Source organism: Dendropsophus ebraccatus, chromosome 2, assembly GCF_027789765.1.
Source record: "Dendropsophus ebraccatus isolate aDenEbr1 chromosome 2, aDenEbr1.pat, whole genome shotgun sequence".
Taxonomy (NCBI): domain Eukaryota; kingdom Metazoa; phylum Chordata; class Amphibia; order Anura; family Hylidae; genus Dendropsophus; species Dendropsophus ebraccatus.
In genome coordinates this window covers 218,959,791-218,985,802 of record NC_091455.1, presented here as the reverse complement: position 1 = coordinate 218,985,802, position 26,012 = coordinate 218,959,791, and the positions used below count along the sequence as shown (strand labels likewise).

The 26,012-nt window shown below is 52.6% G+C and overlaps 1 protein-coding gene across 4 annotated transcripts in view; it reads right to left on the bottom strand.

Moving 5' to 3' along the window:
* AGAP3 (ArfGAP with GTPase domain, ankyrin repeat and PH domain 3) overlaps positions 1 to 26,012 on the bottom strand; it is a 100,214-nt gene that overhangs the window by 14,095 nt on the left and 60,107 nt on the right. For all 4 annotated transcript variants that reach the window (XM_069959591.1, XM_069959588.1, XM_069959589.1 and 1 more), the window contains exons 5-8: positions 6,883 to 7,024; positions 1,179 to 1,313; positions 945 to 1,072; positions 498 to 653 (exon numbers count right to left, since the gene is read on the bottom strand). In XM_069959591.1, the coding sequence (XP_069815692.1) occupies positions 498 to 653; positions 945 to 1,072; positions 1,179 to 1,313; positions 6,883 to 7,024 (561 nt within the window). The remainder of the gene's footprint in view (positions 1 to 497; positions 654 to 944; positions 1,073 to 1,178; positions 1,314 to 6,882; positions 7,025 to 26,012) is intronic.

The following is a 26,012-nucleotide window of genomic DNA, read 5'->3' as shown; positions in this document are numbered from 1 at the left end:
TCCCAGTCTCCTCCCCATCCATGCCCCAATCCCCCCCCCACATCCATGTCCCAGTCTCCTCCCCATCCCTGCCCCTGTCTCCCCCCCATCCATGCCCTTGTTCCCCCCCCCCCCCCCAAAAAAAAAAAAAATTATGTCCCAGTCTTCCCCCGATGCCCCAGAATCCATCCTATGTCTCTCAGTCCCTCTGCTCCGCTGTGTTGGCGTGTCTCAGGTGTATGTAAAGTCCAACATAGTCTGTGTCTCGAACGTGTCCAGTCATGATGGCCTCTTAGATTGCGAATGTGATGCGCCTTATGCCCACCCCCAGCACTAGAGCGGTTCCCCGTGCTCCCTGTGCGGCCTCACACATCACTAAGATTCTCATGCATCTCCCTGGGATTTACCTGGAGTCAGCCTCGTTAATGCTTCTGTCTTATTCAAGGCTTGAACCTCACATATTCTGCCTGCTCAAGAAGAAGTGGATGTGATCTGCCCCATCGTTCGATAGTACTCACTGTAAAGATGTTGGAGCGACGCTTGCTTTGCTTTCGGATTGGGGTGGGTGTACTTGAGGCTGCGATGGTCTCAATACGTAATTCACGTTGGCTTATGCTGGGCGTGGAGGGGACAGACGAGGAATAATCACTGAATGTTCCTCCTCCATTGGTGGCCTGAGCAAAAGTCACAAGAAAGAATTCAGAACTTGTCACATGTACCAGACACCATATACTGTCTTATATTAGACAATGGTGATCTCGTATCTCCCCGATACCGCACACTTCTACACGTCAATATGACCTATATCCACAACAGGAGGAATGCTGCCACTGGCAACACCCAAGAACCACAGGCACAAATATCAAGAGTCTTCTACTGCCAGCTCCCACATGTCAGCCATGGTACAGTCCACGTTACACAGGCGGCTGAACACATCCAAGTCACAGAGCCATAACACTACTGACCTGATTAATGTGCATGGACGGGATGGTGGCTGCAGATACAGAAGAATGGCTCGGAGAATTAGGCAAAGACTTGCATGGTCCAATAGAAAGCTGCTGCTTCTTCCTAATAGCGACCACCTTCTGAGCCACTGTACGGCGGGTCATGGAAGGAAAACAAAGGAACATGTAACTGGCGAGCAAACACAGAGAAGGGACAGTGTGGTCAGCAACCACTTCTCCCCCCATAGTTCTCACCATCCTGGAACACTCGCTCAACGTTCAGGCCGTATGTGGCGCAAGTCTCATAGTAAGTGCAGCGCTTTAGGTCATTGGACAATTTCCTTGCCCGGGAGTCATCTATAACTCGGGGGTTGGTTGCACTGATGGCATCTGGAAGGAAGAAATGAAGAGGATTACTCCTGGTTGGCACCTCAGTCATAATATCAGCAATGGCTGCAAGTCTGATTGCCAACTGTACAATACCTACACAATAGTAACTAATTCTATTCTCAAGAACTGATAAAACATCACCTGCCGCCACCACCGTCCCACCTCTGACACCTGCAGCCATCACCGTCCAATCTCCGAACCTGCCCCCACCGCCTTCCCACCTCCGAACCTGCCGCCACTTCCTTCCAACCTCAGACACCTGCCACCACCGCCGCCCCACTACCTCCGCCATCTGCTGCCACCACCGTCCCACCTCCGACACCTGCCGCCATCACCGTCCCATCTCCGACACCTGCTGCCACCACCGTCCCATCTCCGAACCTGCCCCCACTGCCTTCCCACCTCCGAACCTGCCGCCACTTCCTCCCAACCTCCGACACCTGCCACCACCGCTGCCCCACTACCTCCGCCATCTGCTGCCACCACATCCCACCTCCGCCACCTGCCACCACCACTGTCCCACCTCTTGACACCTGCCGCCACCACCGTCCCACCTCTGACACCTGCAGCCATCACCGTCCAATCTCCGAACCTGCCCCCACCGCCTTCCCACCTCCGAACCTGCCGCCACTTCCTTCCAACCTCAGACACCTGCCACCACCGCCGCCCCACTACCTCCGCCATCTGCTGCCACCACCGTCCCACCTCCGACACCTGCCGCCATCACCGTCCCATCTCCGAACCTGCCCCCACCGCCTTCCCACCTCCGAACCTGCCGTCACTTCCTCCCCACCTCTGACACCTGCCACCACCGCCGCCCCACTACCTCCGCCATCTGCTGCCACCATCGTCCCACCTCCGCCACCTGCCACCACCACTGTCCCACTACCTCCGCCATCTGCCGCCACCACCGTCCCACCTCCGTCATCTGCTGCCACCACCGTCCAATCTCCGCCACCTGCCGCCACCACCGTCCCACCTCTGACACCTGCCGCCACCGCCGCCCCACCTCCGAACCTGCCGCCACCGCCTTCCCACTTCTGACACCTACTGTCACCACCTCCTCTATTGACACCTACTGCAACCCCCTGCCCTCTATCGATACTTACTGCAACCCCCTCGCCTCTATCGACACCTACTGCAACGGGACGGGATGGTGGCTGCAGATACAGAAGAATGGCTCGGAGAAAAGACTTGCATGAATCTATAGAAAGCTGCTGTATAGACTGATCTGTGTGATCATTTTACTAGATCTGCATCCACAGAGGTGGGCCATGACTTCATCCCCATGGTGTGCATATCTGCACAATATTACCAAGATGTCCTTATGGCACCAGATGCATCGAGGTTGCAGCATTTCACTTTACTTCATTGACTACACTCTCCACCTGTCAACATGTAAGAGAAATGCTGCAGAGCTGCATCTGAGGGACAGCCGAGAGTGAAGATCAGGAACACTTACTGCTGCGTCTGGGGATGATCTGGGAACGTCCCAGTGTAAGGGAAACAACGCTAAGCCAAGTGTCCACTTTATCAGAGCCTCATAGCTGGGCCTTAAAGTGACCCCGTCACACGTCTACACAGCTGTGAGGCCTACATTCTGCAGTTTTCATTCCTTACTTTGTAATAGATTTCTTGGTGTTTGGTCCAGTGAAAAATGCTTTTCATCTTTGGTGGTTTGTGCCACCTGGAAGAGGCTTCACATCAGCAATGCCACTTAGCCCACATTGGCTCCATAGGCTTGCGCCCCTTCATGACACAGTGTATAGGCCCCGCCCCTTCAGTGGCCAAAGGAATGGGCCGACCTAGAGGTGGTCTGACCTAGACCTCTAGGTTGGCCATTTTCAATGGCCTCTGAGGGGGCGGGACCTAGACACTAATGATGATTGTAATGGGGGCGTGGCCTGCAGTACCGATGTGGGCGGGGCTAAGTGGTGATGAGGATGTGAAGCCCCACCCAGGTGGCACAAACCACCAACGATAAAAAGCATTTTTCACTGGACCAAACACCAAGAAATCTATTATAAAGTAAGGAATGAAAACTGCAGAATGTAGGCCTCACAGCTGTGTAGACGTCTTCATCCAGAAAGGGGCCGACAAGGTCACTTTAGGCTACATGGCAAAAACTCCACAAGGATAAGACGGTTCTGAAGGAAAATTGGCAACTGTGGACAGGATCACTTCTCACATTAGATGGTGCTCCTGACATGCTCTTTGCCACCCAGGGAAGCAAAAAGAACTCAATGTCACGTTTCTGGGCCAATGCATGACTATGCAAGGCAGGTGGATGGTAAAGTGTCCGGCTGACTGTCTTCTTCTGCCATTTCATAAACAGCCACTCAATGCGCAGATCAACTTCGTCACCTACTCTCCAGACGTCCATCCACAGATATCAGAGCCAGGGTGTACCAAGGAAACCTTCCCCCACTATTACACCTCCAGGGGGATTCAGCGATTCCTGCTGCTTGTACTAAATTCTGCCCCCTCATCAGCATGGCACCACAGAGATCTGCATCCATCTGACCGGCCATGTTTCTCCAAAGAGATCTGCATCCATCTGACTGGCCATGTTTCTCCAAAGAGATCTGCATCCATCTGACCGGCCATGTTTCTCCAAAGAGATCTGCATCCATCTGACCGGCCATGTTTCTCCAAAGAGATCTGGATGCATCTGACCGGCCATGTTTCTCCAAAGAGATCTGCATCCATCTGACCGGCCATGTTTCTCCAAAGAGATCTGCATCCATCTGACCGGCCATGTTTCTCCAAAGAGATCTGGATGCATCTGACCGGCCATGTTTCTCCAAAGAGATCTGGATGCATCTGACCGGCCATGTTTCTCCAAAGAGATCTGCATCCATCTGACCGGCCATGTTTCTCCAAAGAGATCTGCATCCATCTGACCGGCCATGTTTCTCCAAAGAGATCTGCATCCATCTGACCGGCCATGTTTCTCCAAAGAGATCTGCATCCATCTGACCGGCCATGTTTCTCCAAAGAGATCTGGATGCATCTGACCGGCCATGTTTCTCCAAAGAGATCTGCATCCATCTGACCGGCCATGTTTCTCCAAAGAGATCTGCATCCATCTGACCGGCCATGTTTCTCTATAGAGATCTGGATCCATCTAACCGGCCATGTTACTCTATAGAGATCCGCATCCATCTGACCGACCATGTTTCTCCAAAGAGATCCGAATTCATCTGGCCAGCCATGTTTCTCCACAGAGATCTGGATCTATCTGACTGGCCATGTTTCTCCACAGAGATCTGGATGCATCTGACCGGCCATGTTTCTCCACAGAGATCTGCATCCATCTGACCGGCCATGTTTCTCCAAAGAGATCTGGATGCATCTGACCGGCCATGTTTCTCCAAAGAGATCTGGATGCATCTGACCGGCCATGTTTCTCCAAAGAGATCTGCATCCATCTGACCGGCCATGTTTCTCTATAGAGATCTGGATCCATCTAACCGGCCATGTTACTCTATAGAGATCTGCATCCATCTGACCGACCATGTTTCTCCAAAGAGATCCGAATTCATCTGGCCAGCCATGTTTCTCCACAGAGATCTGGATCTATCTGACTGGCCATGTTTCTCCACAGAGATCTGGATGCATCTGACCGGCCATGTTTCTCCACAGAGATCTGCATCCATCTGACCGGCCATGTTTCTCCAAAGAGATCTGGATGCATCTGACCGGCCATGTTTCTCCAAAGAGATCTGGATGCATCTGACCGGCCATGTTTCTCCAAAGAGATCTGCATCCATCTGACCGGCCATGTTTCTCCAAAGAGATCTGCATCCATCTGACCGGCCATGTTTCTCCAAAGAGATCTGCATCCATCTGACCGGCCATGTTTCTCCAAAGAGATCTGGATCCATCTAACCGTCCATGTTACTCTATAGAGATCTGCATCCATCTGACCGGCCATGTTTCTCTATAGAGATCTGGATCCATCTAACCGTCCATGTTACTCTATAGAGATCTGCATCCATCTGACCGACCATGTTTCTCCAAAGAGATCCGAATTCATCTGCCCAGACATGTTTCTCCACAGAGATCTGGATCTATCTGACTGGCCATGTTTCTCCACAGAGATCTGGATGCATCTGACCGGCCATGTTTCTCCACAGAGATCTGCATCCATCTGACCGGCCATGTTTCTCTAAAGAGATCCGAATTCATCTGACCGGCCATGTTTCTCCAAAGAGATCCGAATCCATCTGACCGGCCATGTTTCTCCAGAGATCTGGATGCATCTGACCGGCCATGTTTCTCTACAGAGATCTGGATCCATCTGACCGCCCATGTTTCTCTATACAGATCTGGATCTATCTGACCAGCCATGTTTCTCCACAGAGATCTGGATGCATCTGACCGGCCATGTTTCTCCACAGAGATCTGGATGCATCTGACCGGCCATGTTTCTCCACAGAGATCTGGATCCATCTGAGCGGCTATGTTTCTTCACAGAGACCGTGATCCATCTGAGCAGCCATGTTTCTCCACAGAGACAGTGATCCATCTGACCGGCCATGTTTCTTCACAGAGACAGTGATCCATCTGGCCGACCGGCCATGTTTCTTCACAGAGACAGTGATCCATCTGGCCGACCGGCCATGTTTCTCCAAAGAGATCTGGATCCATCTGACCGGCCTTGCTTCTCCACAGAGATCTGAATAAATCTGACTGGCCATTTTTCTCCCCAAAGATCTGGATCCATATGACCGGCCATGTTTCTCCACAGAAATCTGGATCCATTATCTCACTGGCTGTGTTTCGCCACAGAGATTTTGATCCATATGACTGCCCATAATTCTCAACACAGATGTAAAGCCATCTGAACGGAAATTTTTATTCACAGAAATCTAGATCCATATAACGAGGCCATGTTTCTCCACAGAGATCTGGATCCATGTGACCACCCATGTTTCTCCACAGAGATCTGGATCCACCTGACCGGCCATGTATCTCCACAGAGATCTGGATCCATGTGACCACCCATGTTTCTCCACAGAGACTGTGATCCATCTGACCGGCCATGTTTCTCCACAGAGATCTGGATCCACCGGAACGGTCAGATTGCGCTGTTGCTCAGTGATACAGATTTTGCTCCTTTGCCCCGAGTATTTTCTGCTCCTCTTAGACACAATGGCACTGAAGATGGTGGCTGTTGTTATATCTGTGCTCTGAGGTGCTGAGGGTCGGAAAAGTTATTCAGGAACCAAAATTGTATTTGGCTGCCGTTTCCTGTCCCTGCTCCTCATCTTCATCACACTGACCCCTGACAAGACGTTTCGGCTCACAGGATCCAAATGCACCGTTTTCTGTATAATGTCTGCATTGTGTCCTATAAACTCTCCGCACTATTTTTCATATACCCAACAAGGCTGCAGTGAGATCCGGGCCCCTGGCCAGTCTAGGTCCAGTGACAGGATCCTCCCCCCGGAGGATTGATGGTTGGTCTTTCAGTCTTTAGAATATATACCCAGTGGAGTCATTCTATCATCTCTCCACCTTACAGAGACCTTGCTACTTACAGCACCAGGAAGCTCATCCATACCTTGTGTCCCAACAAGGACCATGGGGACATCGGCTGTGTTGCGGTAACTGGACAATCGTGCATAGTAGTTAAATACAGTCTGAAAACTGATCTCATCTTCAAGACTAAAGACAAAGACCACAGCGTCCACCCAGGCCGCAAACTGCAAGAGAAAGAGACAACACGAGGGTGAGTGAGGGCAGCCCAAGGGGCCACACATAAGTGTGATACACAGAGTACACCACACACACACAGACAGTACACCACACACACACACACACACACAGACAGTACACCACACACAGACAGTACACCACACACACACAGACAGTACACCACACACACACAGACAGTACACCACACACACACAGTACACCACACACACACACACAGTACACCACACACACACACAGACCGTACACCACAAACACACAGACAGTACACCACACACACAGACAGTACACCACACACACAGACAGTACACCACACACACACACAGACAGTACACCACACACACAGACAGTACACCACACACACAGACAGTACACCACACACACACACAGACAGTACACCACACACACACACAGACCGTACACCACAAACACACAGACAGTACACCACACACACACACAGACCGTACACCACAAACACACAGACAGTACACCACACACACAGACAGTACACCACACACACAGACAGTACACCACACACACAGACAGTACACCACACACACAGACAGTACACCACACACACAGACAGTACACCACACACACACACAGACAGTACACCACACACACACACAGACCGTACACCACAAACACACAGACAGTACACCACACACACAGACAGTACACCACACACACACAGACAGTACACCACACACACACACAGTACACCACACACACACAGACAGTACACCACACACACACACAGTACACCACACACACACACAGACAGTACACCACACACACACAGACAGTACACCACACACACACAGACAGTACACCACACACACACACACACACACACACACACAGACAGTACACCACACACACACACACACACACACAGACAGTACACCACACACACACACACACACAGACAGTACACCACACACACACACACAGACAGTACACCACACACACACACACACAGACAGTACACCACACACACACACAGACAGTACACCACACACACACAGACAGTACACCACACACACACAGACAGTACACCACACACACACAGACAGTACACCACACACACACAGACAGTACACCACACCACACACACACACACACACAGTACACCACACACACACACAGACAGTACACCACACACACACACACAGACAGTACACCACACACACACACACACAGACAGTACACCACACACACACACACACACACACACACAGACAGTACACCACACACACACACACACAGACAGTACACCACACACACAGAACACCACACACACACACAGACAGTACACCACACACACACACAGACAGTACACCACACACACACACAGACAGTACACCACACACACACAGACAGTACACCACACACACACAGACAGTACACCACACACACACACACACACACAGACAGTACACCACACACACACAGACAGTACACCACACACACAGACAGTACACCACACACACACAGACAGTACACCACACACACACAGACAGTACACCACACACACACACAGTACACCACACACACAGACAGTACACCACACACACACAGACAGTACACCACACACACACAGACAGTACACCACACACACAGAGACAGTAGACCACACACACACAGACAGTACACCACACACACACAGACAGTACACCACACACACACACACAGTACACCACACACACACACAGTACACCACACACACACAGACAGTACACCACACACACACAGACAGTACACCACACACACACAGACAGTACACCACACACACACAGACAGTACACCACACACACACACAGACAGTACACCACACACACACACACACAGACAGTACACCACACACACACACAGACAGTACACCACACACACACAGACAGTACACCACACACACACAGTACACCACACACACACAGACAGTACACCACACACACACACAGTACACCACACACACACACAGACAGTACACCACACACACACACACAGACAGTACACCACACACACACACAGACAGTACACCACACACACACACAGAGACAGTACACCACACACACACACAGAGACAGTACACCACACACACACACAGAGACAGTACACCACACACACACACAGAGACAGTACACCACACACACACACACAGAGACAGTACACCACACACACACACAGACAGTACACCACACACACAGAGACAGTACACCACACACACACAGACAGTACACCACACACACACACAGTACACCACACACACACACAGTACACCACACACACACAGACAGTACACCACACACACACACACACAGACAGTACACCACACACACACAGACAGTACACCACACACACAGACAGTACACCACACACACACACACAGTACACCACACACACACACAGTACACCACACACACACAGACAGTACACCACACACACACACACACAGACAGTACACCACACACACACAGACAGTACACCACACACACACACAGTACACCACACACACACACAGTACACCACACACACACAGACAGTACACATCCACGGACAGCTCCACATAGTCCGTGTATTCCTCCATGACATACAGAGCATCTCACATCCCTCGCTCCACATAGTCCGTGTATTCCTCCATGACATGCAGAGCATCTCACTCACATCCCTCGCTCCACATAGTCCGTGTATTCCTCCATGACATACAGAGCATCTCACATCCCTCGCTCCACATAGTCCGTGTATTCCTCCATGACATACAGAGTATCTCACATCCCTCGCTCCACATAGTCCGTGTATTCCTCCATGACATGCAGAGCATCTCACATCCCTCGCTCCACATAGTCCGTGTATTCCTCCATGACATGCAGAGCATCTCACATCCCTCGCTCCACATAGTCCGTGTATTCCTCCATGACATACAGAGCATCTCACATCCCTCGCTCCACATAGTCCGTGTATTCCTCCATGACATGCAGAGCATCTCACATCCCTCGCTCCACATAGTCCGTGTATTCCTCCATGACATACAGAGCATCTCACATCCCTCGCTCCACATAGTCCGTGTATTCCTCCATGACATACAGAGCATCTCACATCCCTCGCTCCACATAGACCGTGTATTCCTCCATGACATGCAGAGCATCTCACATCCCTCGCTCCACATAGTCTGTGTATTCCTCCATGACATAGAGCATCTCACTCACATCCCTCGCTCCACATAGTCCGTGTATTCCTCCATGACATGCAGAGCATCTCACTCACATCCCTCGCTCCACATAGTCCGTGTATTCCTCCATGACATACAGAGCATCTCACTCACATCCCTCGCTCCACATAGTCCGTGTATTCCTCCATGACATACAGAGCATCTCACTCACATCCCTCGCTCCACATAGTCCGTGTATTCCTCCATGACATGCAGAGCATCTCACTCACATCCCTCGCTCCACATAGACCGTGTATTCCTCCATGACATACAGAGCATCTCACATCCCTCGCTCCACATAGTCCGTGTATTCCTCCATGACATACAGAGCATCTCACATCCCTCGCTCCACATAGTCCGTGTATTCCTCCATGACATGCAGAGCATCTCACTCACATCCCTCGCTCCACATAGTCCGTGTATTCCTCCATGACATACAGAGCATCTCACATCCCTCGCTCCACATAGTCCGTGTATTCCTCCATGACATACAGAGCATCTCACATCCCTCGCTCCACATAGTCCGTGTATTCCTCCATGACATGCAGAGCATCTCACATCCCTCGCTCCACATAGTCCGTGTATTCCTCCATGACATGCAGAGCATCTCACATCCCTCGCTCCACATAGTCCGTGTATTCCTCCATGACATACAGAGCATCTCACATCCCTCGCTCCACATAGTCCGTGTATTCCTCCATGACATGCAGAGCATCTCACATCCCTCGCTCCACATAGTCCGTGTATTCCTCCATGACATACAGAGCATCTCACATCCCTCGCTCCACATAGTCCGTGTATTCCTCCATGACATACAGAGCATCTCACATCCCTCGCTCCACATAGACCGTGTATTCCTCCATGACATGCAGAGCATCTCACATCCCTCGCTCCACATAGTCTGTGTATTCCTCCATGACATAGAGCATCTCACTCACATCCCTCGCTCCACATAGTCCGTGTATTCCTCCATGACATGCAGAGCATCTCACTCACATCCCTCGCTCCACATAGTCCGTGTATTCCTCCATGACATACAGAGCATCTCACTCACATCCCTCGCTCCACATAGTCCGTGTATTCCTCCATGACATACAGAGCATCTCACTCACATCCCTCGCTCCACATAGTCCGTGTATTCCTCCATGACATGCAGAGCATCTCACTCACATCCCCTCGCTCCACATAGTCCGTGTATCCTCCATGACATGCAGAGCATCTCACTCACATCCCTCGCTCCACATAGTCCGTGTATTCCTCCATGACATGCAGAGCATCTCACTCACATCCCTCGCTCCACATAGTCCGTGTATTCCTCCATGACATACAGAGCATCTCACATCCCTCGCTCCACATAGTCCGTGTATTCCTCCATGACATGCAGAGCATCTCACTCACATCCCTCGCTCCACATAGTCCGTGTATTCCTCCATGACATACAGAGCATCTCACATCCCTCGCTCCACATAGTCCGTGTATTCCTCCATGACATGCAGAGCATCTCACTCACATCCCTCGCTCCACATAGTCCGTGTATTCCTCCATGACATGCAGAGCATCTCACTCACATCCCTCGCTCCACATAGTCCGTGTATTCCTCCATGACATACAGAGCATCTCACATCCCTCGCTCCACATAGTCCGTGTATTCCTCCATGACATGCAGAGCATCTCACTCACATCCCTCGCTCCACATAGTCCGTGTATTCCTCCATGACATACAGAGCATCTCACTCACATCCCTCGCTCCACATAGACCGTGTATTCCTCCATGACATACAGAGCATCTCACATCCCTCGCTCCACATAGTCCGTGTATTCCTCCATGACATGCAGAGCATCTCACATCCCTCGCTCCACATAGTCCGTGTATTCCTCCATGACATACAGAGCATCTCACATCCCTCGCTCCACATAGTCCGTGTATTCCTCCATGACATACAGAGCATCTCACATCCCTCGCTCCACATAGTCCGTGTATTCCTCCATGACATACAGAGCATCTCACATCCCTCGCTCCACATAGTCCGTGTATTCCTCCATGACATACAGAGCATCTCACTCACATCCCTCGCTCCACATAGTCCGTGTATTCCTCCATGGCATGCAGAGCATCTCACTCACATCCCTCGCTCCACATAGTCCGTGTATTCCTCCATGACATACAGAGCATCTCACATCCCTCGCTCCACATAGTCCGTGTATTCCTCCATGACATACAGAGCATCTCACATCCCTCGCTCCACATAGTCCGTGTATTCCTCCATGACATACAGAGCATCTCACATCCCTCGCTCCACATAGTCCGTGTATTCCTCCATGACATACAGAGCATCTCACATCCCTCGCTCCACATAGTCCGTGTATTCCTCCATGACATGCAGAGCATCTCACTCACATCCCTCGCTCCACATAGTCCGTGTATTCCTCCATGACATGCAGAGCATCTCACTCACATCCCTCGCTCCACATAGTCCGTGTATTCCTCCATGACATACAGAGCATCTCACATCCCTCGCTCCACATAGTCCGTGTATTCCTCCATGACATACAGAGCATCTCACATCCCTCGCTCCACATAGTCCGTGTATTCCTCCATGACATGCAGAGCATCTCACTCACATCCCTCGCTCCACATAGTCCGTGTATTCCTCCATGACATGCAGAGCATCTCACTCACATCCCTCGCTCCACATAGTCCGTGTATTCCTCCATGACATACAGAGCATCTCACATCCCTCGCTCCACATAGTCCGTGTATTCCTCCATGACATACAGAGCATCTCACATCCCTCGCTCCACATAGTCCGTGTATTCCTCCATGACATACAGAGCATCTCACTCACATCCCTCGCTCCACATAGACCGTGTATTCCTCCATGACATACAGAGCATCTCACATCCCTCGCTCCACATAGTCCGTGTATTCCTCCATGACATGCAGAGCATCTCACATCCCTCGCTCCACATAGTCCGTGTATTCCTCCATGACATACAGAGCATCTCACATCCCTCGCTCCACATAGTCCGTGTATTCCTCCATGACATACAGAGCATCTCACATCCCTCGCTCCACATAGTCCGTGTATTCCTCCATGACATACAGAGCATCTCACATCCCTCGCTCCACATAGTCCGTGTATTCCTCCATGACATACAGAGCATCTCACATCCCTCGCTCCACATAGTCCGTGTATTCCTCCATGACATACAGAGCATCTCACATCCCTCGCTCCACATAGTCCGTGTATTCCTCCATGACATACAGAGCATCTCACATCCCTCGCTCCACATAGTCCGTGTATTCCTCCATGACATGCAGAGCATCTCACTCACATCCCTCGCTCCACATAGTCCGTGTATTCCTCCATGACATACAGAGCATCTCACTCACATCCCTCGCTCCACATAGTCCGTGTATTCCTCCATGACATACAGAGCATCTCACATCCCTCGCTCCACATAGTCCGTGTATTCCTCCATGACATACAGAGCATCTCACATCCCTCGCTCCACATAGTCGTGTATTCCTCCATGACATACAGAGCATCTCACATCCCTCGCTCCACATAGTCCATGTATTCCTCCATGACATGCAGAGCATCTCACTCACATCCCTCGCTCCACATAGTCCGTGTATTCCTCCATGACATGCAGAGCATCTCACTCACATCCCTCGCTCCACATAGTCCATGTATTCCTCCATGACATGCAGAGCATCTCACTCACATCCCTCGCTCCACATAGTCCGTGTATTCCTCCATGACATACAGAGTATCTCACTCACATCCCTCGCTCCACATAGTCCGTGTATTCCTCCATGACATACAGAGCATCTCACATCCCTCGCTCCACATAGTCCGTGTATTCCTCCATGACATACAGAGCATCTCACATCCCTCGCTCCACATAGTCCGTGTATTCCTCCATGACATACAGAGCATCTCACATCCCTCGCTCCACATAGTCCGTGTATTCCTCCATGACATAGAGCATCTCACTCACATCCCTCGCTCCACATAGTCCGTGTATTCCTCCATGGCATGCAGAGCATCTCACTCACATCCCTCGCTCCACATAGTCCGTGTATTCCTCCATGGCATGCAGAGCATCTCACTCACATCCCTCGCTCCACATAGTCCGTGTATTCCTCCATGGCATAAACAGGGTTTCATGGCCACAGATATAGGGATAGAGTTATACTGTCATGCTGCCGTTTACATATCCTATATACAGTGAGTATATATATATATGTTACCCGATACGCTTGTGCCACCTATCTACACTACAATTCGGCATCTTGGCGTGGTGGCATATTCTTACATCTATGAGTATACTGAGGTCCATGCTGTCCCACTACTGTAACATGATGGGTTTTGTAGCGTGTAATGTTTAATTCATACATATCCATCATCTTATTTACTCCCTTCATTCACACCACCACTTAGCTTCTTTATCACATCACTCATCACACATTACTCACACTCATCACTCACACTCATCACACATTACTCACACTCACTCATCACACATTACTCACACTCATCACTCACACTCATCACACATTACTCACACTCACTCATCACACATTACTCACACTCACTCATCACACATTACTCACACTCACTCATCACACATTACTCACACTCACTCATCACACATTACTCACACTCACTCATCACACATTACTCACACTCACTCATCACACATTACTCACACTCACTCATCACACATTACTCACACTCATCACTCACACTCAATCACACATTACTCACACTCATCACTCACACTCACTCATCACACATTACTCACACTCACTCATCACACATTACACTCACTCATCACACATTACACTCACTCATCCCACATTACACTCACTCATCCCACATTACTCACTCATCCCACATTACTCACTCATCACACATTACACTCACTCATCCCACATTACACTCACTCATCCCACATTACACTCACTCATCCCACATTACACTCACTCATCACACATTACTTACATTCACTCACTCATAACACATTACACTCATCACACATTACTCACACTCACTCATCACACATCACTCATCACACATCACTCATCACACATTACTCACACTCACTCATCACACATTACTCACACTCACTCATCACACATTACTCACACTCACTCATCACACATCACTCACACTCACTCATCACACATTACTCACACTCACTCATCACACATTACACTCACTCATCACACATTACACTCACTCATCACACATTACACTCACTCATCACACATCACTCACACTCACTCATCACACATTACTCACACCCACTCATCACACTCACTCATCACAATGTACAATGTAGGAGGACGGTGCGGGCTCTTGCTGCTGGGAGGAGTGTTTGCTCTCTATCAGGATCGCTTAGACGCTGGATGTACTGTTGGCGGCGCGGGGGGGGGGGGGGGGGGGCGTCTCGTCCTGCCCCCCTCCCTTCCCTGCCGGGGGCCTGCTCCTTGTGCCGTGTGGTAGGCGGCATGCTGGTCCCCTCTGGAACTAAAAGCTATGGAGAGTAATATTCTTCCCCCTCCTAAGCAATACATCCTACATATCCTCCATACAGGTGCCGAACCAGTGGGGACTGCTGGATCACACTCGCCCTTCACTCTACTTTAGGGGGAAGGAGCCACACTTGCTTAAGAATCTTATTTCTATTATCCCATCTGAAAACTAAATGAAATCTAAGATCAACCATGAGGCAGCGGCCGTGCATATGTTTTTACTGACTGTTCTTTATTGCTCGGGCCTGCGGGCATGTGCGCTTCTTTGGAGTGGATAACTGGTCCAGAACTCTATCAGGAAGCTCTGACACCGGGGCGGCCTCATGGTCAGGAAGCTCTGACACCGGGGCGGCCTCATGGTCAGGAAGCTGTAGCTGACACCGGGGCGGCCTCATGGTCAGGAAGCTCTGACACCGGGGCGGCCTCATGGTCAGGAAGCTCTGACACCGGGGCGGCCTCATGGTCAGGAAGCTCTGACACCGGGGCGGCCTCATGGTCAGGAAGCTCTGACACCGGGGCGGCCTCATGGTCAGGAAGCTCTGACACCGGGGCGGCCTCATGGTCAGGAAGCTCTGACACCGGGGCGGCCTCATGGTCAGGAAGCTCTGACACCGGGGCGGCCTCATGGTCAGGAAGCTCTGACACCGGGGCGGCCTCATGGTCAGGAAGCTCTGACACCGGGGCGGCCTCATGGTCAGGAAGCTCTGACACCGGGGCGGCCTCATCGTCAGGAAGCTTTGACACCGGGGCGGCCTCATGGTCAGGAAGCTTTGACACCGGGGCGGCCTCATGGTCAGGAAGCTCTGACACCGGGGCGGCCTCATGGTCAGGAAGCTCTGACACCGGGGCGGCCTCATGGTCAGGAAGCTCTGACACCGGGGCGGCCTCATGGTCAGGAAGCTCTGACACCGGGGCGGCCTCATGGTCAGGAAGCTCTGACACCGGGGCGGCCTCATGGTCAGGAAGCTCTGACACCGGGGCGGCCTCATGGTCAGGAAGCTCTGACACCGGGGCGGCCTCATGGTCAGGAAGCTCTGACACCGGGGCGGCCTCATGGTCAGGAAGCTCTGACACCGGGGCGGCCTCATCATCAGGAAGCTCTAGCTGACACCGGGGCGGCCTCATCGTCAGGAAGCTCTGACACCGGGGCGGCCTCATCATCAGGAAGCTCTAGCTGACACCGGGGCGGCCTCATCGTCAGGAAGCTCTGACACCGGGGCGGCCTCATCATCAGGAAGCTCTGACACCGGGGCGGCCTCATCGTCAGGAAGCTGTAGCTGACACCGGGGCGGCCTCATGGTCAGGAAGCTCTGACACCGGGGCGGCCTCATGGTCAGGAAGCTCTGACACCGGGGCGGCCTCATCGTCAGGAAGCTTTGACACCGGGGCGGCCTCATGGTCAGGAAGCTTTGACACCGGGGCGGCCTCATGGTCAGGAAGCTCTGACACCGGGGCGGCCTCATGGTCAGGAAGCTCTGACACCGGGGCGGCCTCATGGTCAGGAAGCTCTGACACCGGGGCGGCCTCATGGTCAGGAAGCTCTGACACCGGGGCGGCCTCATGGTCAGGAAGCTCTGACACCGGGGCGGCCTCATGGTCAGGAAGCTCTGACACCGGGGCGGCCTTATCATCAGGAAGCTCTAGCTGACACCGGGGCGGCCTCATCGTCAGGAAGCTCTGACACCGGGGCGGCCTCATGGTCAGGAAGCTCTAGCTGACACCGGGGCGGCCTCATCATCAGGAAGCTCTGACACCGGGGCGGCCTCATCATCAGGAAGCTCTAGCTGACACCGGGGCGGCCTCATGGTCAGGAAGCTCTGACACCGGGGCGGCCTCATGGTCAGGAAGCTCTAGCTGACACCGGGGCGGCCTCATCATCAGGAAGCTCTAGCTGACACCGGGGCGGCCTCATCGTCAGGAAGCTCTGACACCGGGGCGGCCTCATCATCAGGAAGCTCTAGCTGACACCGGGGCGGCCTCATCATCAGGAAGCTCTGACACCGGGGCGGCCTCATCATCAGGAAGCTCTAGCTGACACCGGGGCGGCCTCATCGTCAGGAAGCTCTGACACCGGGGCGGCCTCATCATCAGGAAGCTCTAGCTGACACCGGGGCGGCCTCATCATCAGGAAGCTCTGACACCGGGGCGGCCTCATCATCAGGAAGCTCTAGCTGACACCGGGGCGGCCTCATCATCAGGAAGCTCTGACACCGGGGCGGCCTCATCATCAGGAAGCTCTGACACCGGGGCGGCCTCATCATCAGGAAGCTCTAGCTGACACCGGGGCAGCCTCATCGTCAGGAAGCTCTGACACCGGGGCGGCCTCATCATCAGGAAGCTCTGACACCGGGGCGGCCTCATCATCAGGAAGCTCTAGCTGACACCGGGGCGGCCTCATGGTCAGGAAGCTCTGACACCGGGGCGGCCTCATGGTCAGGAAGCTCTAGCTGACACCGGGGCGGCCTCATCATCAGGAAGCTCTAGCTGACACCGGGGCGGCCTCATCGTCAGGAAGCTCTGACACCGGGGCGGCCTCATCATCAGGAAGCTCTAGCTGACACCGGGGCGGCCTCATCATCAGGAAGCTCTGACACCGGGGCGGCCTCATCATCAGGAAGCTCTAGCTGACACCGGGGCGGCCTCATCGTCAGGAAGCTCTGACACCGGGGCGGCCTCATCATCAGGAAGCTCTAGCTGACACCGGGGCGGCCTCATCATCAGGAAGCTCTGACACCGGGGCGGCCTCATCATCAGGAAGCTCTAGCTGACACCGGGGCGGCCTCATCATCAGGAAGCTCTGACACCGGGGCGGCCTCATCATCAGGAAGCTCTGACACCGGGGCGGCCTCATCATCAGGAAGCTCTAGCTGACACCGGGGCAGCCTCATCGTCAGGAAGCTCTGACACCGGGGCGGCCTCATCATCAGGAAGCTCTAGCTGACACCGGGGCAGCCTCATCGTCAGGAAGCTCTAACACCGGGGCGGCCTCATCATCAGGAAGCTCTAGCTGACACTGGGGCGGCCTCATCATCAGGAAGCTCTAGCTGACACCGGGGCGGCCTCATCATCAGGAAGCTCTAGCTGACACCGGGGCGGCCTCATCATCAGGAAGCTCTGACACCGGGGCGGCCTCATCATCAGGAAGCTCTAGCTGACACCGGGGCAGCCTCATCGTCAGGAAGCTCTAACACCGGGGCAGCCTCATCGTCAGGAAGCTCTAGCTGACACCGGGGCGGCCTCATCATCAGGAAGCTCTAGCTGACACCGGGGCAGCCTCATCGTCAGGAAGCTCTAACACCGGGGCGGCCTCATCATCAGGAAGCTCTAGCTGACACCGGGGCAGCCTCATCGTCAGGAAGCTCTAACACCGGGGCGGCCTCATCATCAGAAAGCTCTAGCTGACACCGGGGCGGCCTCATCATCAGGAAGCTCTAGCTGACACCGGGGCGGCCTCATGGTCAGGAAGCTCTAGCTGACACCGGGGCGGCCTCATCATCAGGAAGCTGTAGATGACACCGGGGCGGCCTCATCATCAGGAAGCTCTGACACCGGGGCAACCTCATCGTCAGGAAGCTCTGACACCGGGGCGGCCTCATCATCAGGAAGCTCTAGCTGACACCGGGGCGGCCTCATCGTCAGGAAGCTCTGACACCGGGGCGGCCTCATCATCAGGAAGCTCTAGCTGACACCGGGGCGGCCTCATCATCAGGAAGCTCTGACACCGGGGCGGCCTCATCATCAGGAAGCTCTAGCTGACACCGGGGCAGCCTCATCGTCAGGAAGCTCTGACACCGGGGCGGCCTCATCATCAGGAAGCTCTAGCTGACACCGGGGCAGCCTCATCGTCAGGAAGCTCTAACACCGGGGCGGCCTCATCATCAGAAAGCTCTAGCTGACACCGGGGCGGCCTCATCATCAGGAAGCTCTGACACCGCGGCGGCCTCATCATCAGGAAGCTCTGACACCGGGGCGGCCTCATCATCAGGAAGCTCTAGCTGACACCGGGGTGGCCTCATCATCAGGAAGCTCTAGCTGACACCGGGGCGGCCTCATCGTCAGGAAGCTCTAGCTGACACCGGGGCGGCCTCATCATCAGGAAGCTCTAGCTGACACCGGGGCGGCCTCATCATCAGGAAGTTCTAGCTGACACCGGGGCGGCCTCATCATCAGGAAGCTGTAGATGACACCGGGGCGGCCTCATCATCAGGAAGCTCTGACACCGGGGCAGCCTCATCGTCAGGAAGCTCTGACACCGGGGCGGCCTCATCGTCAGGAAGCTCTGACACCGGGGCGGCCTCATCGTCAGGAAGCTCTAGCTGACACCGGGGCGGCCTCATCATCAGGAAGCTCTAGCTGACACCGGGGCGGCCTCATGGTCAGGAAGCTCTGACACCGGGGCGGCCTCATGGTCAGGAAGCTCTGACACCGGGGCGGCCTCATGGTCAGGAAGCTCTAGCAGACACCGGGGTGGCCTCATCAGGAAGCTCTAGCTGACACCGGGGCGGCCTCATCAGGAAGCTCTAGCTGACACCGGGGCGGCCTCATCATCAGGAAGCTCTGACACCGGGGCGGCCTCATCATCAGGAAGCTCTAGCAGACACCGGGGCGGCCTCATCATCAGGAAGCTCTGACACCGGGGCGGCCTCATCATCAGGAAGCTCTAGCAGACACCGGGGCGGCCTCATGGTCAGGAAGCTCTAGCTGACACCGGGGCGGCCTCATGGTCAGGAAGCTCTAGCAGACACCGGGGCGGCCTCATCAGGAAGCTCAGGCATTTAATGTTGCTTCTTCCTATGCTGTATGATTGTAATGAATAAAGTGAGGAGAGTGGCAATGTGGCAGGGCAGGCTGGCTTGGATGGTTTAATTACATCCAAGATATTTGCCTTTGGCTGAAACTGATTTAATGTGTTACAGACCCTTGATGCTGTGGCCCTCCTGCACTTAATAAGATTCCTTCACCCGGGCGATATTGGAGGGGGCGCTGGCGAAACATAAATAGCAAAATGCCATGTAAAGTTGCGAATAAGACAGGGGCTCAACTTTCCCCTAAGGATAAAGTACCTAGCATGGAGAAATCTTGGAAGTCCCCTATGACTGGAGGTAACAAATCACCATCAACACTCTCCCCTAAGGGAGCAAGTGGGGCCCTAGATTATCCACACGGACCAAGGGAGGCTGCAGAGGAGGGTAACAGTCTGGAGGGTAACTCAGGGTCCTTGGACATAATCTTAAATGAAATTAAAGCCTACACATTACTTACACTCAGTCATCACACATTACTCACACTCAGTCATCACACATTACTCACACTCAGTCATCACACATTACTCACACTCAGTCATCACGCATCATATGTCATTATTTACAGGTCTTAATACTAAAAAAATGTATTCTTTTCCATGGCTTGTCCCATTTATGACCACTTTGTATACACTCCAATCCTTATTTTCAGCACTAGCCCTTTGCACATGGCACCCCTTTCTTATTTCTTCTGCCCCCAGCTTGTTTTGTGACTTGTGAACATGTCACTTTTTTTTTTCTCTCTTAAACTGTTTATATGTTATTTTGGATTATTATGCATCACAGATTGGTATTATGGCTATTTCACATACTACAGCTCAGTCTGCCCACAGTGCTTCCCACATCCAAGATGGCTGCCGGGTTGTGCGCGATCCAGTGCGCATCGACACGCTGGAGCGGGATGGCATGGGTGATATACGGCGTAATTGCGCCTGAGGTCACTTCCGCCCGGCGGACTCGGGGCGTGCGTCGCTCGGCGTTGCAGGATCGCCAGGTATTATGCAGCCCAGGTATTGCACATATATATCGGCCAATCACTCACTCCGGATGTATATTTAAGGCCCCTGGACCTCCACCTCACTACTCCCTGATGGAGCTAGGCGAGCGAAACGGCGTTGGAGTGTGAGGTGGGTGACTAGTGGACTGGGACCTGGTACATCCTGGTAACTACTCTGCCATCCATATGTACTTGTTTATATGTATGTGATTCCTATCAGCGTACTGTACTAGCACTTTATGCTGGATGAATTATAGTACACAGTTCACAATATTAAGTATATGGATGTACCGGCACTTTAAATAACTTGGTCTCCCACCTCCCCAGGTCTTGTTTTTCTGTGATTGATTAAATAAATATCATTTTGTTAACTGATGTTTGATTCTATTTCATCAATATAATTTTTTGGTGTAGTTTGATCCAGACCTCTGTTTACACTAGGGAAAGGTGGCTGTGAGAACAATGAGACGGGGGGGGGGGGGGGGGGGGGGGGTCTATGCTGCATGAGAACAACGGCCGGGACAAGATGAACCACAATTGCACTTATTGCTCAATGTCTACATAAACAGTGACCAGGAGCCGCAGCTAAACTGGCAGATCATAGCCATCCCCGCCCCCCATAGCTGTCCTCCTGATTCCCCCCCGGCTGTCTTGTCTCCCCTTGCTGCTGTGCCCCCCGCTGCCGCGACCTTTAGTAGGCCTCAGTGTCAGTCAGCGCCCGTTAGTCATTCAGTGTAAGTGTCAGTAAACGTCCATGCATTTACAGCTACAGCGGGAGTGCATACACAAACAGGCAGCAGTGCTCCTTCTTCTCCGTGTCCTGCTCTGCGCCTGCACAATACTTTACCTCCTCCGTGTCCTGCTCTGCGCCTGCACAATACTTTACCTCCTCTGAGCCCTCCTCTGCGCCCGCACAATACTTTACCTCCTCCGTGTCCTCCTCTGCGCCCGCACAATACTTTACCTCCTCCGTGTCCTCCTCTGCGCCCGCACAATACTTTACCTCCTCTGAGCCCTGCTCTGCGCCCGCACAATACTTTACCTCCTCCGTGTCCTGCTCTGCGCCCGCACAATACTTTACCTCCTCCGTGTCCTGCTCTGCGCCCGCACAATACTTTACCTCCTCTGAGCCCTGCTCTGCGCCCGCACAATACTTTACCTCCACTGAGCCCTGCTCTGCGCCCGCACAATACTTTACCTCCTCTGTGCCCTGCTCTGCGCCCGCACAATACTTTACCTCCTCCGTGTCCTGCTCTGCGCCCGCACAATACTTTACCTCCTCCGTGTCCTGCTCTGCGCCCGCACAATACTTTACCTCCTCCGTGTCCTGCTCTGCGCCCGCACAATACTTCACTTCCTCTGAGCCCTGCTCTGCGCCCGCACGGAGCTTTTTGAAATTTGAAAAATGTGGGGTTCCACCAATGTATCCAGCTTGCTTCGGGGGTTCCCAGGTGGACGGCAGGGCAGCACACTGATTGGCTGAGCAGGACATGTAGCCGGGGGGTTAACGGGCTCTCTCGACATACTCGCAGCAGGATGTCAATCCCCCTGCGAGTATGTCTGCCCATACAGATCACAGGGAAGGGATCCGATCAGTCGTGTGTGTTTGTACCCTTACAGGGAAATCAAGTCACACAATCAACAGAGCAGGAGATCGAGAACCAGTACAGAGTTTATAGGGAGGTCAGATGACAATCCACGGTGTAGGATACAGGTCATTCCACAATCCATAAGGTATCACACAGTCCACCATCCAATAAGCTCAAGGCAGAATAGTCCAGGTTATCAGTATGCATGGGAGGGGCTCCACCTACACACACAGGGTACCGCTAGCATCCCAGGATCCTCTCCTCTACGTTGGAGGGGCAGGTGGTGTACACTCAATTCCCCTCTCTTCTGAGATCAGGATGTCCTCCTCTTTCCCAGCCAGGTGCTGCCTCAGCTTTAGGCCCCTGTTCAACTTGGAAATCTTCTGGGGCGTCTCCGTTAGCTTGGCGTCTTCTGGGGCGTCTCCGTTAGCTTGGCGTCTTCTGGGGCGTCTCCGTTAGCTTGGCGTCTTCTGGGGCGTCTCCGTTAGCTTGGCGTCTTCTGGGGCGTCTCCGTTAGGTCGGCGTCTTCTGGGGCGTCTCCGTTAGGTCGGTGTCTTCTGGGGTGTCTCCGTTAGGTCGGTGTCTTCTGGGGCGTCTCCGTTAGGTCGGTGTCTTCTGGGGTGTCTCCGTTAGGTCGGTGTCTTCTGGGGTGTCTCCGTTAGGTCGGTGTCTTCTGGGGTGTCTCCGTTAGGTCGGTGTCTTCTGGGGTGTCTCCGTTAGGTCGGTGTCTTCTGGGGTGTCTCCGTTAGGTCGGTGTCTTCTGGGGTGTCTCCGTTAGGTCGGTGTCTTCTGAGGTGTCTCCGTTAGGTCGGTGTCTTCTGGGGTGTCTCCGTTAGGTCGGTGTCTTCTGGGGCATCTCTGTTAGGTCAACCTATTGTAAGCTTCTTTTCTCCTCAGCATCTGCTGGCTTCAACTCAGCATCCTGCTCCACGGTGGATTCTCCTACTGTCCCACACTGACAGCAACCCGCAACACCCATGTTATTCATCATAGTTATTCATAAACCCCTCTCGGGGTGGAGCTGGGCCTCCTCTCGACCCCTCCCACGCTCACATCCCATGATCCCCCTGTGTGTAGCCATATAAGAAGTTCCTGTTTCCTGGACATGGTGAGTGACCCAGCAGGAGGAATTTCCCATCAGACATAGAGTCTAAGGGCCCTATTCCACCGGACGATTATCGTTCAGATTATCGTTAAATCGTTCGAATCTAAACGATAATCGTTCGGTTGAAATGCAGTTAACGATTAACGACCGAACGAGAAATCGTTGATCGCTTTATAAGACCTGGACCTATTTTTATCGTTGCTCGTTCGCAAATCGTTCGCATTGAATAAGACATCGTTCGGTCGTTCGCAATAGATACGAACGCAATTGCGAATAAATAGAGAAGAGAAACAATCACAATTACGATCATAAGTAACGATTATCGTTCCATGGAAATGAGTGAACGTTTTCAGGTCTTTCGCAATAGCGGTCGTTTGAGATCGTTAATCGTTAATGATTATGCAAACGATAATCGTCCGGTGGAATAGGGCCCTAAGGGCCCTATTCCACGGGACGATAATCGTTCAGATTATCGTTAAGTCGTTCAAATCTAAGCAATAATCGTTCGGTTGCATAGAAATCGTTGATCGCTTAATAAGACCTGGACCTATTTTTATTGTTGCTCGTTCGCATTGAATAAGACGTTGTTTTGTCGTTTGCAGTAGTGACGAACGCAATAGCGACAAGACTGCTGCAAGAACGATCAATTTAAGGTCTTTCGCAATAGCGGTCGTTTGAGATAGTTTATCATTAACGATTATGCGAACGATAATTGTCCCGTGGAATAGGGCCCTAACTCGGTTACACCCCCCATTTTCTGGCTGCAGATGTGAACGGAAGCCTAAGAGTACTTTTATCCAATCGATTTTCGGCCAACTAGCAGCCGTTCCAGTCGAAAATAGTTTTGTGTATGTTGGGGCTGATTGTTGATTTAAGACATGACCTAAACTCCCGATAACGATATTGAGGTGCTGCTGGCGGTCGCTCTGCATGATAGCAGCCCTCTCCTATGGGCCGCCTGGCTGAGCCCCCTCCCTTCCCTGCTCTATGTCTATGCTAGCATGTCGTGCTGCACGTGGATAGTAATAGCTTAAATCCAAGTATTTCCCCGGCACTCACCGCTAACAGAGGATAAAGCGTCAGACAGGACGCCTCGTGGCTGCATGGCCTTCCTCAGCCGTCTAATACAACAGCAGATCACTCATTTATAAGTCATATTACACATAATGATGACGGGCAGCGCTCCCAGTGACGTCACGCATAGTAATGGTAACCATAAACACTCCACAGTCCATGTAGATTCAGCGAGGTAAGTGGCTACACAACGCAATGTTACTTATAAATCAGTCTGGGACCGTCACTTCTTCCTCCACTCTCAGTCCATGGTGGGTCTAGGACCTCGCCATCACCCCATGGCACAGTTGGCCTCCTCACCACCGCCTTCCTGGCCGCTCTCCACACTGCACGTTGCAGCAGCTTAACCTTGGTATAAATCACTTTCAGCTTAAAGGTAATGTGAATGAGCTCGTCCTGTTGTTGCCCCATTTTGGTTGCATTTGCTGCCTTTGACCCTTTCTACAACAATTTTACAGCCATTTCTGTGGGCCAAAGTTCAGGTCCCTACTAACTGCAATGGGGTTCAGGTCCCTACTAACTGCAATGGGGTTCAGGTCCCTACTAACTGCAATGGGGTTCAGGTCCCTACTAGCTGCAATGGGGTTCAGGTCCCTACTAGCTGCAATGGGGTTCAGGTCCCTACTAGCTGCAATGGGGTTCAGGTCCCTACTAACTG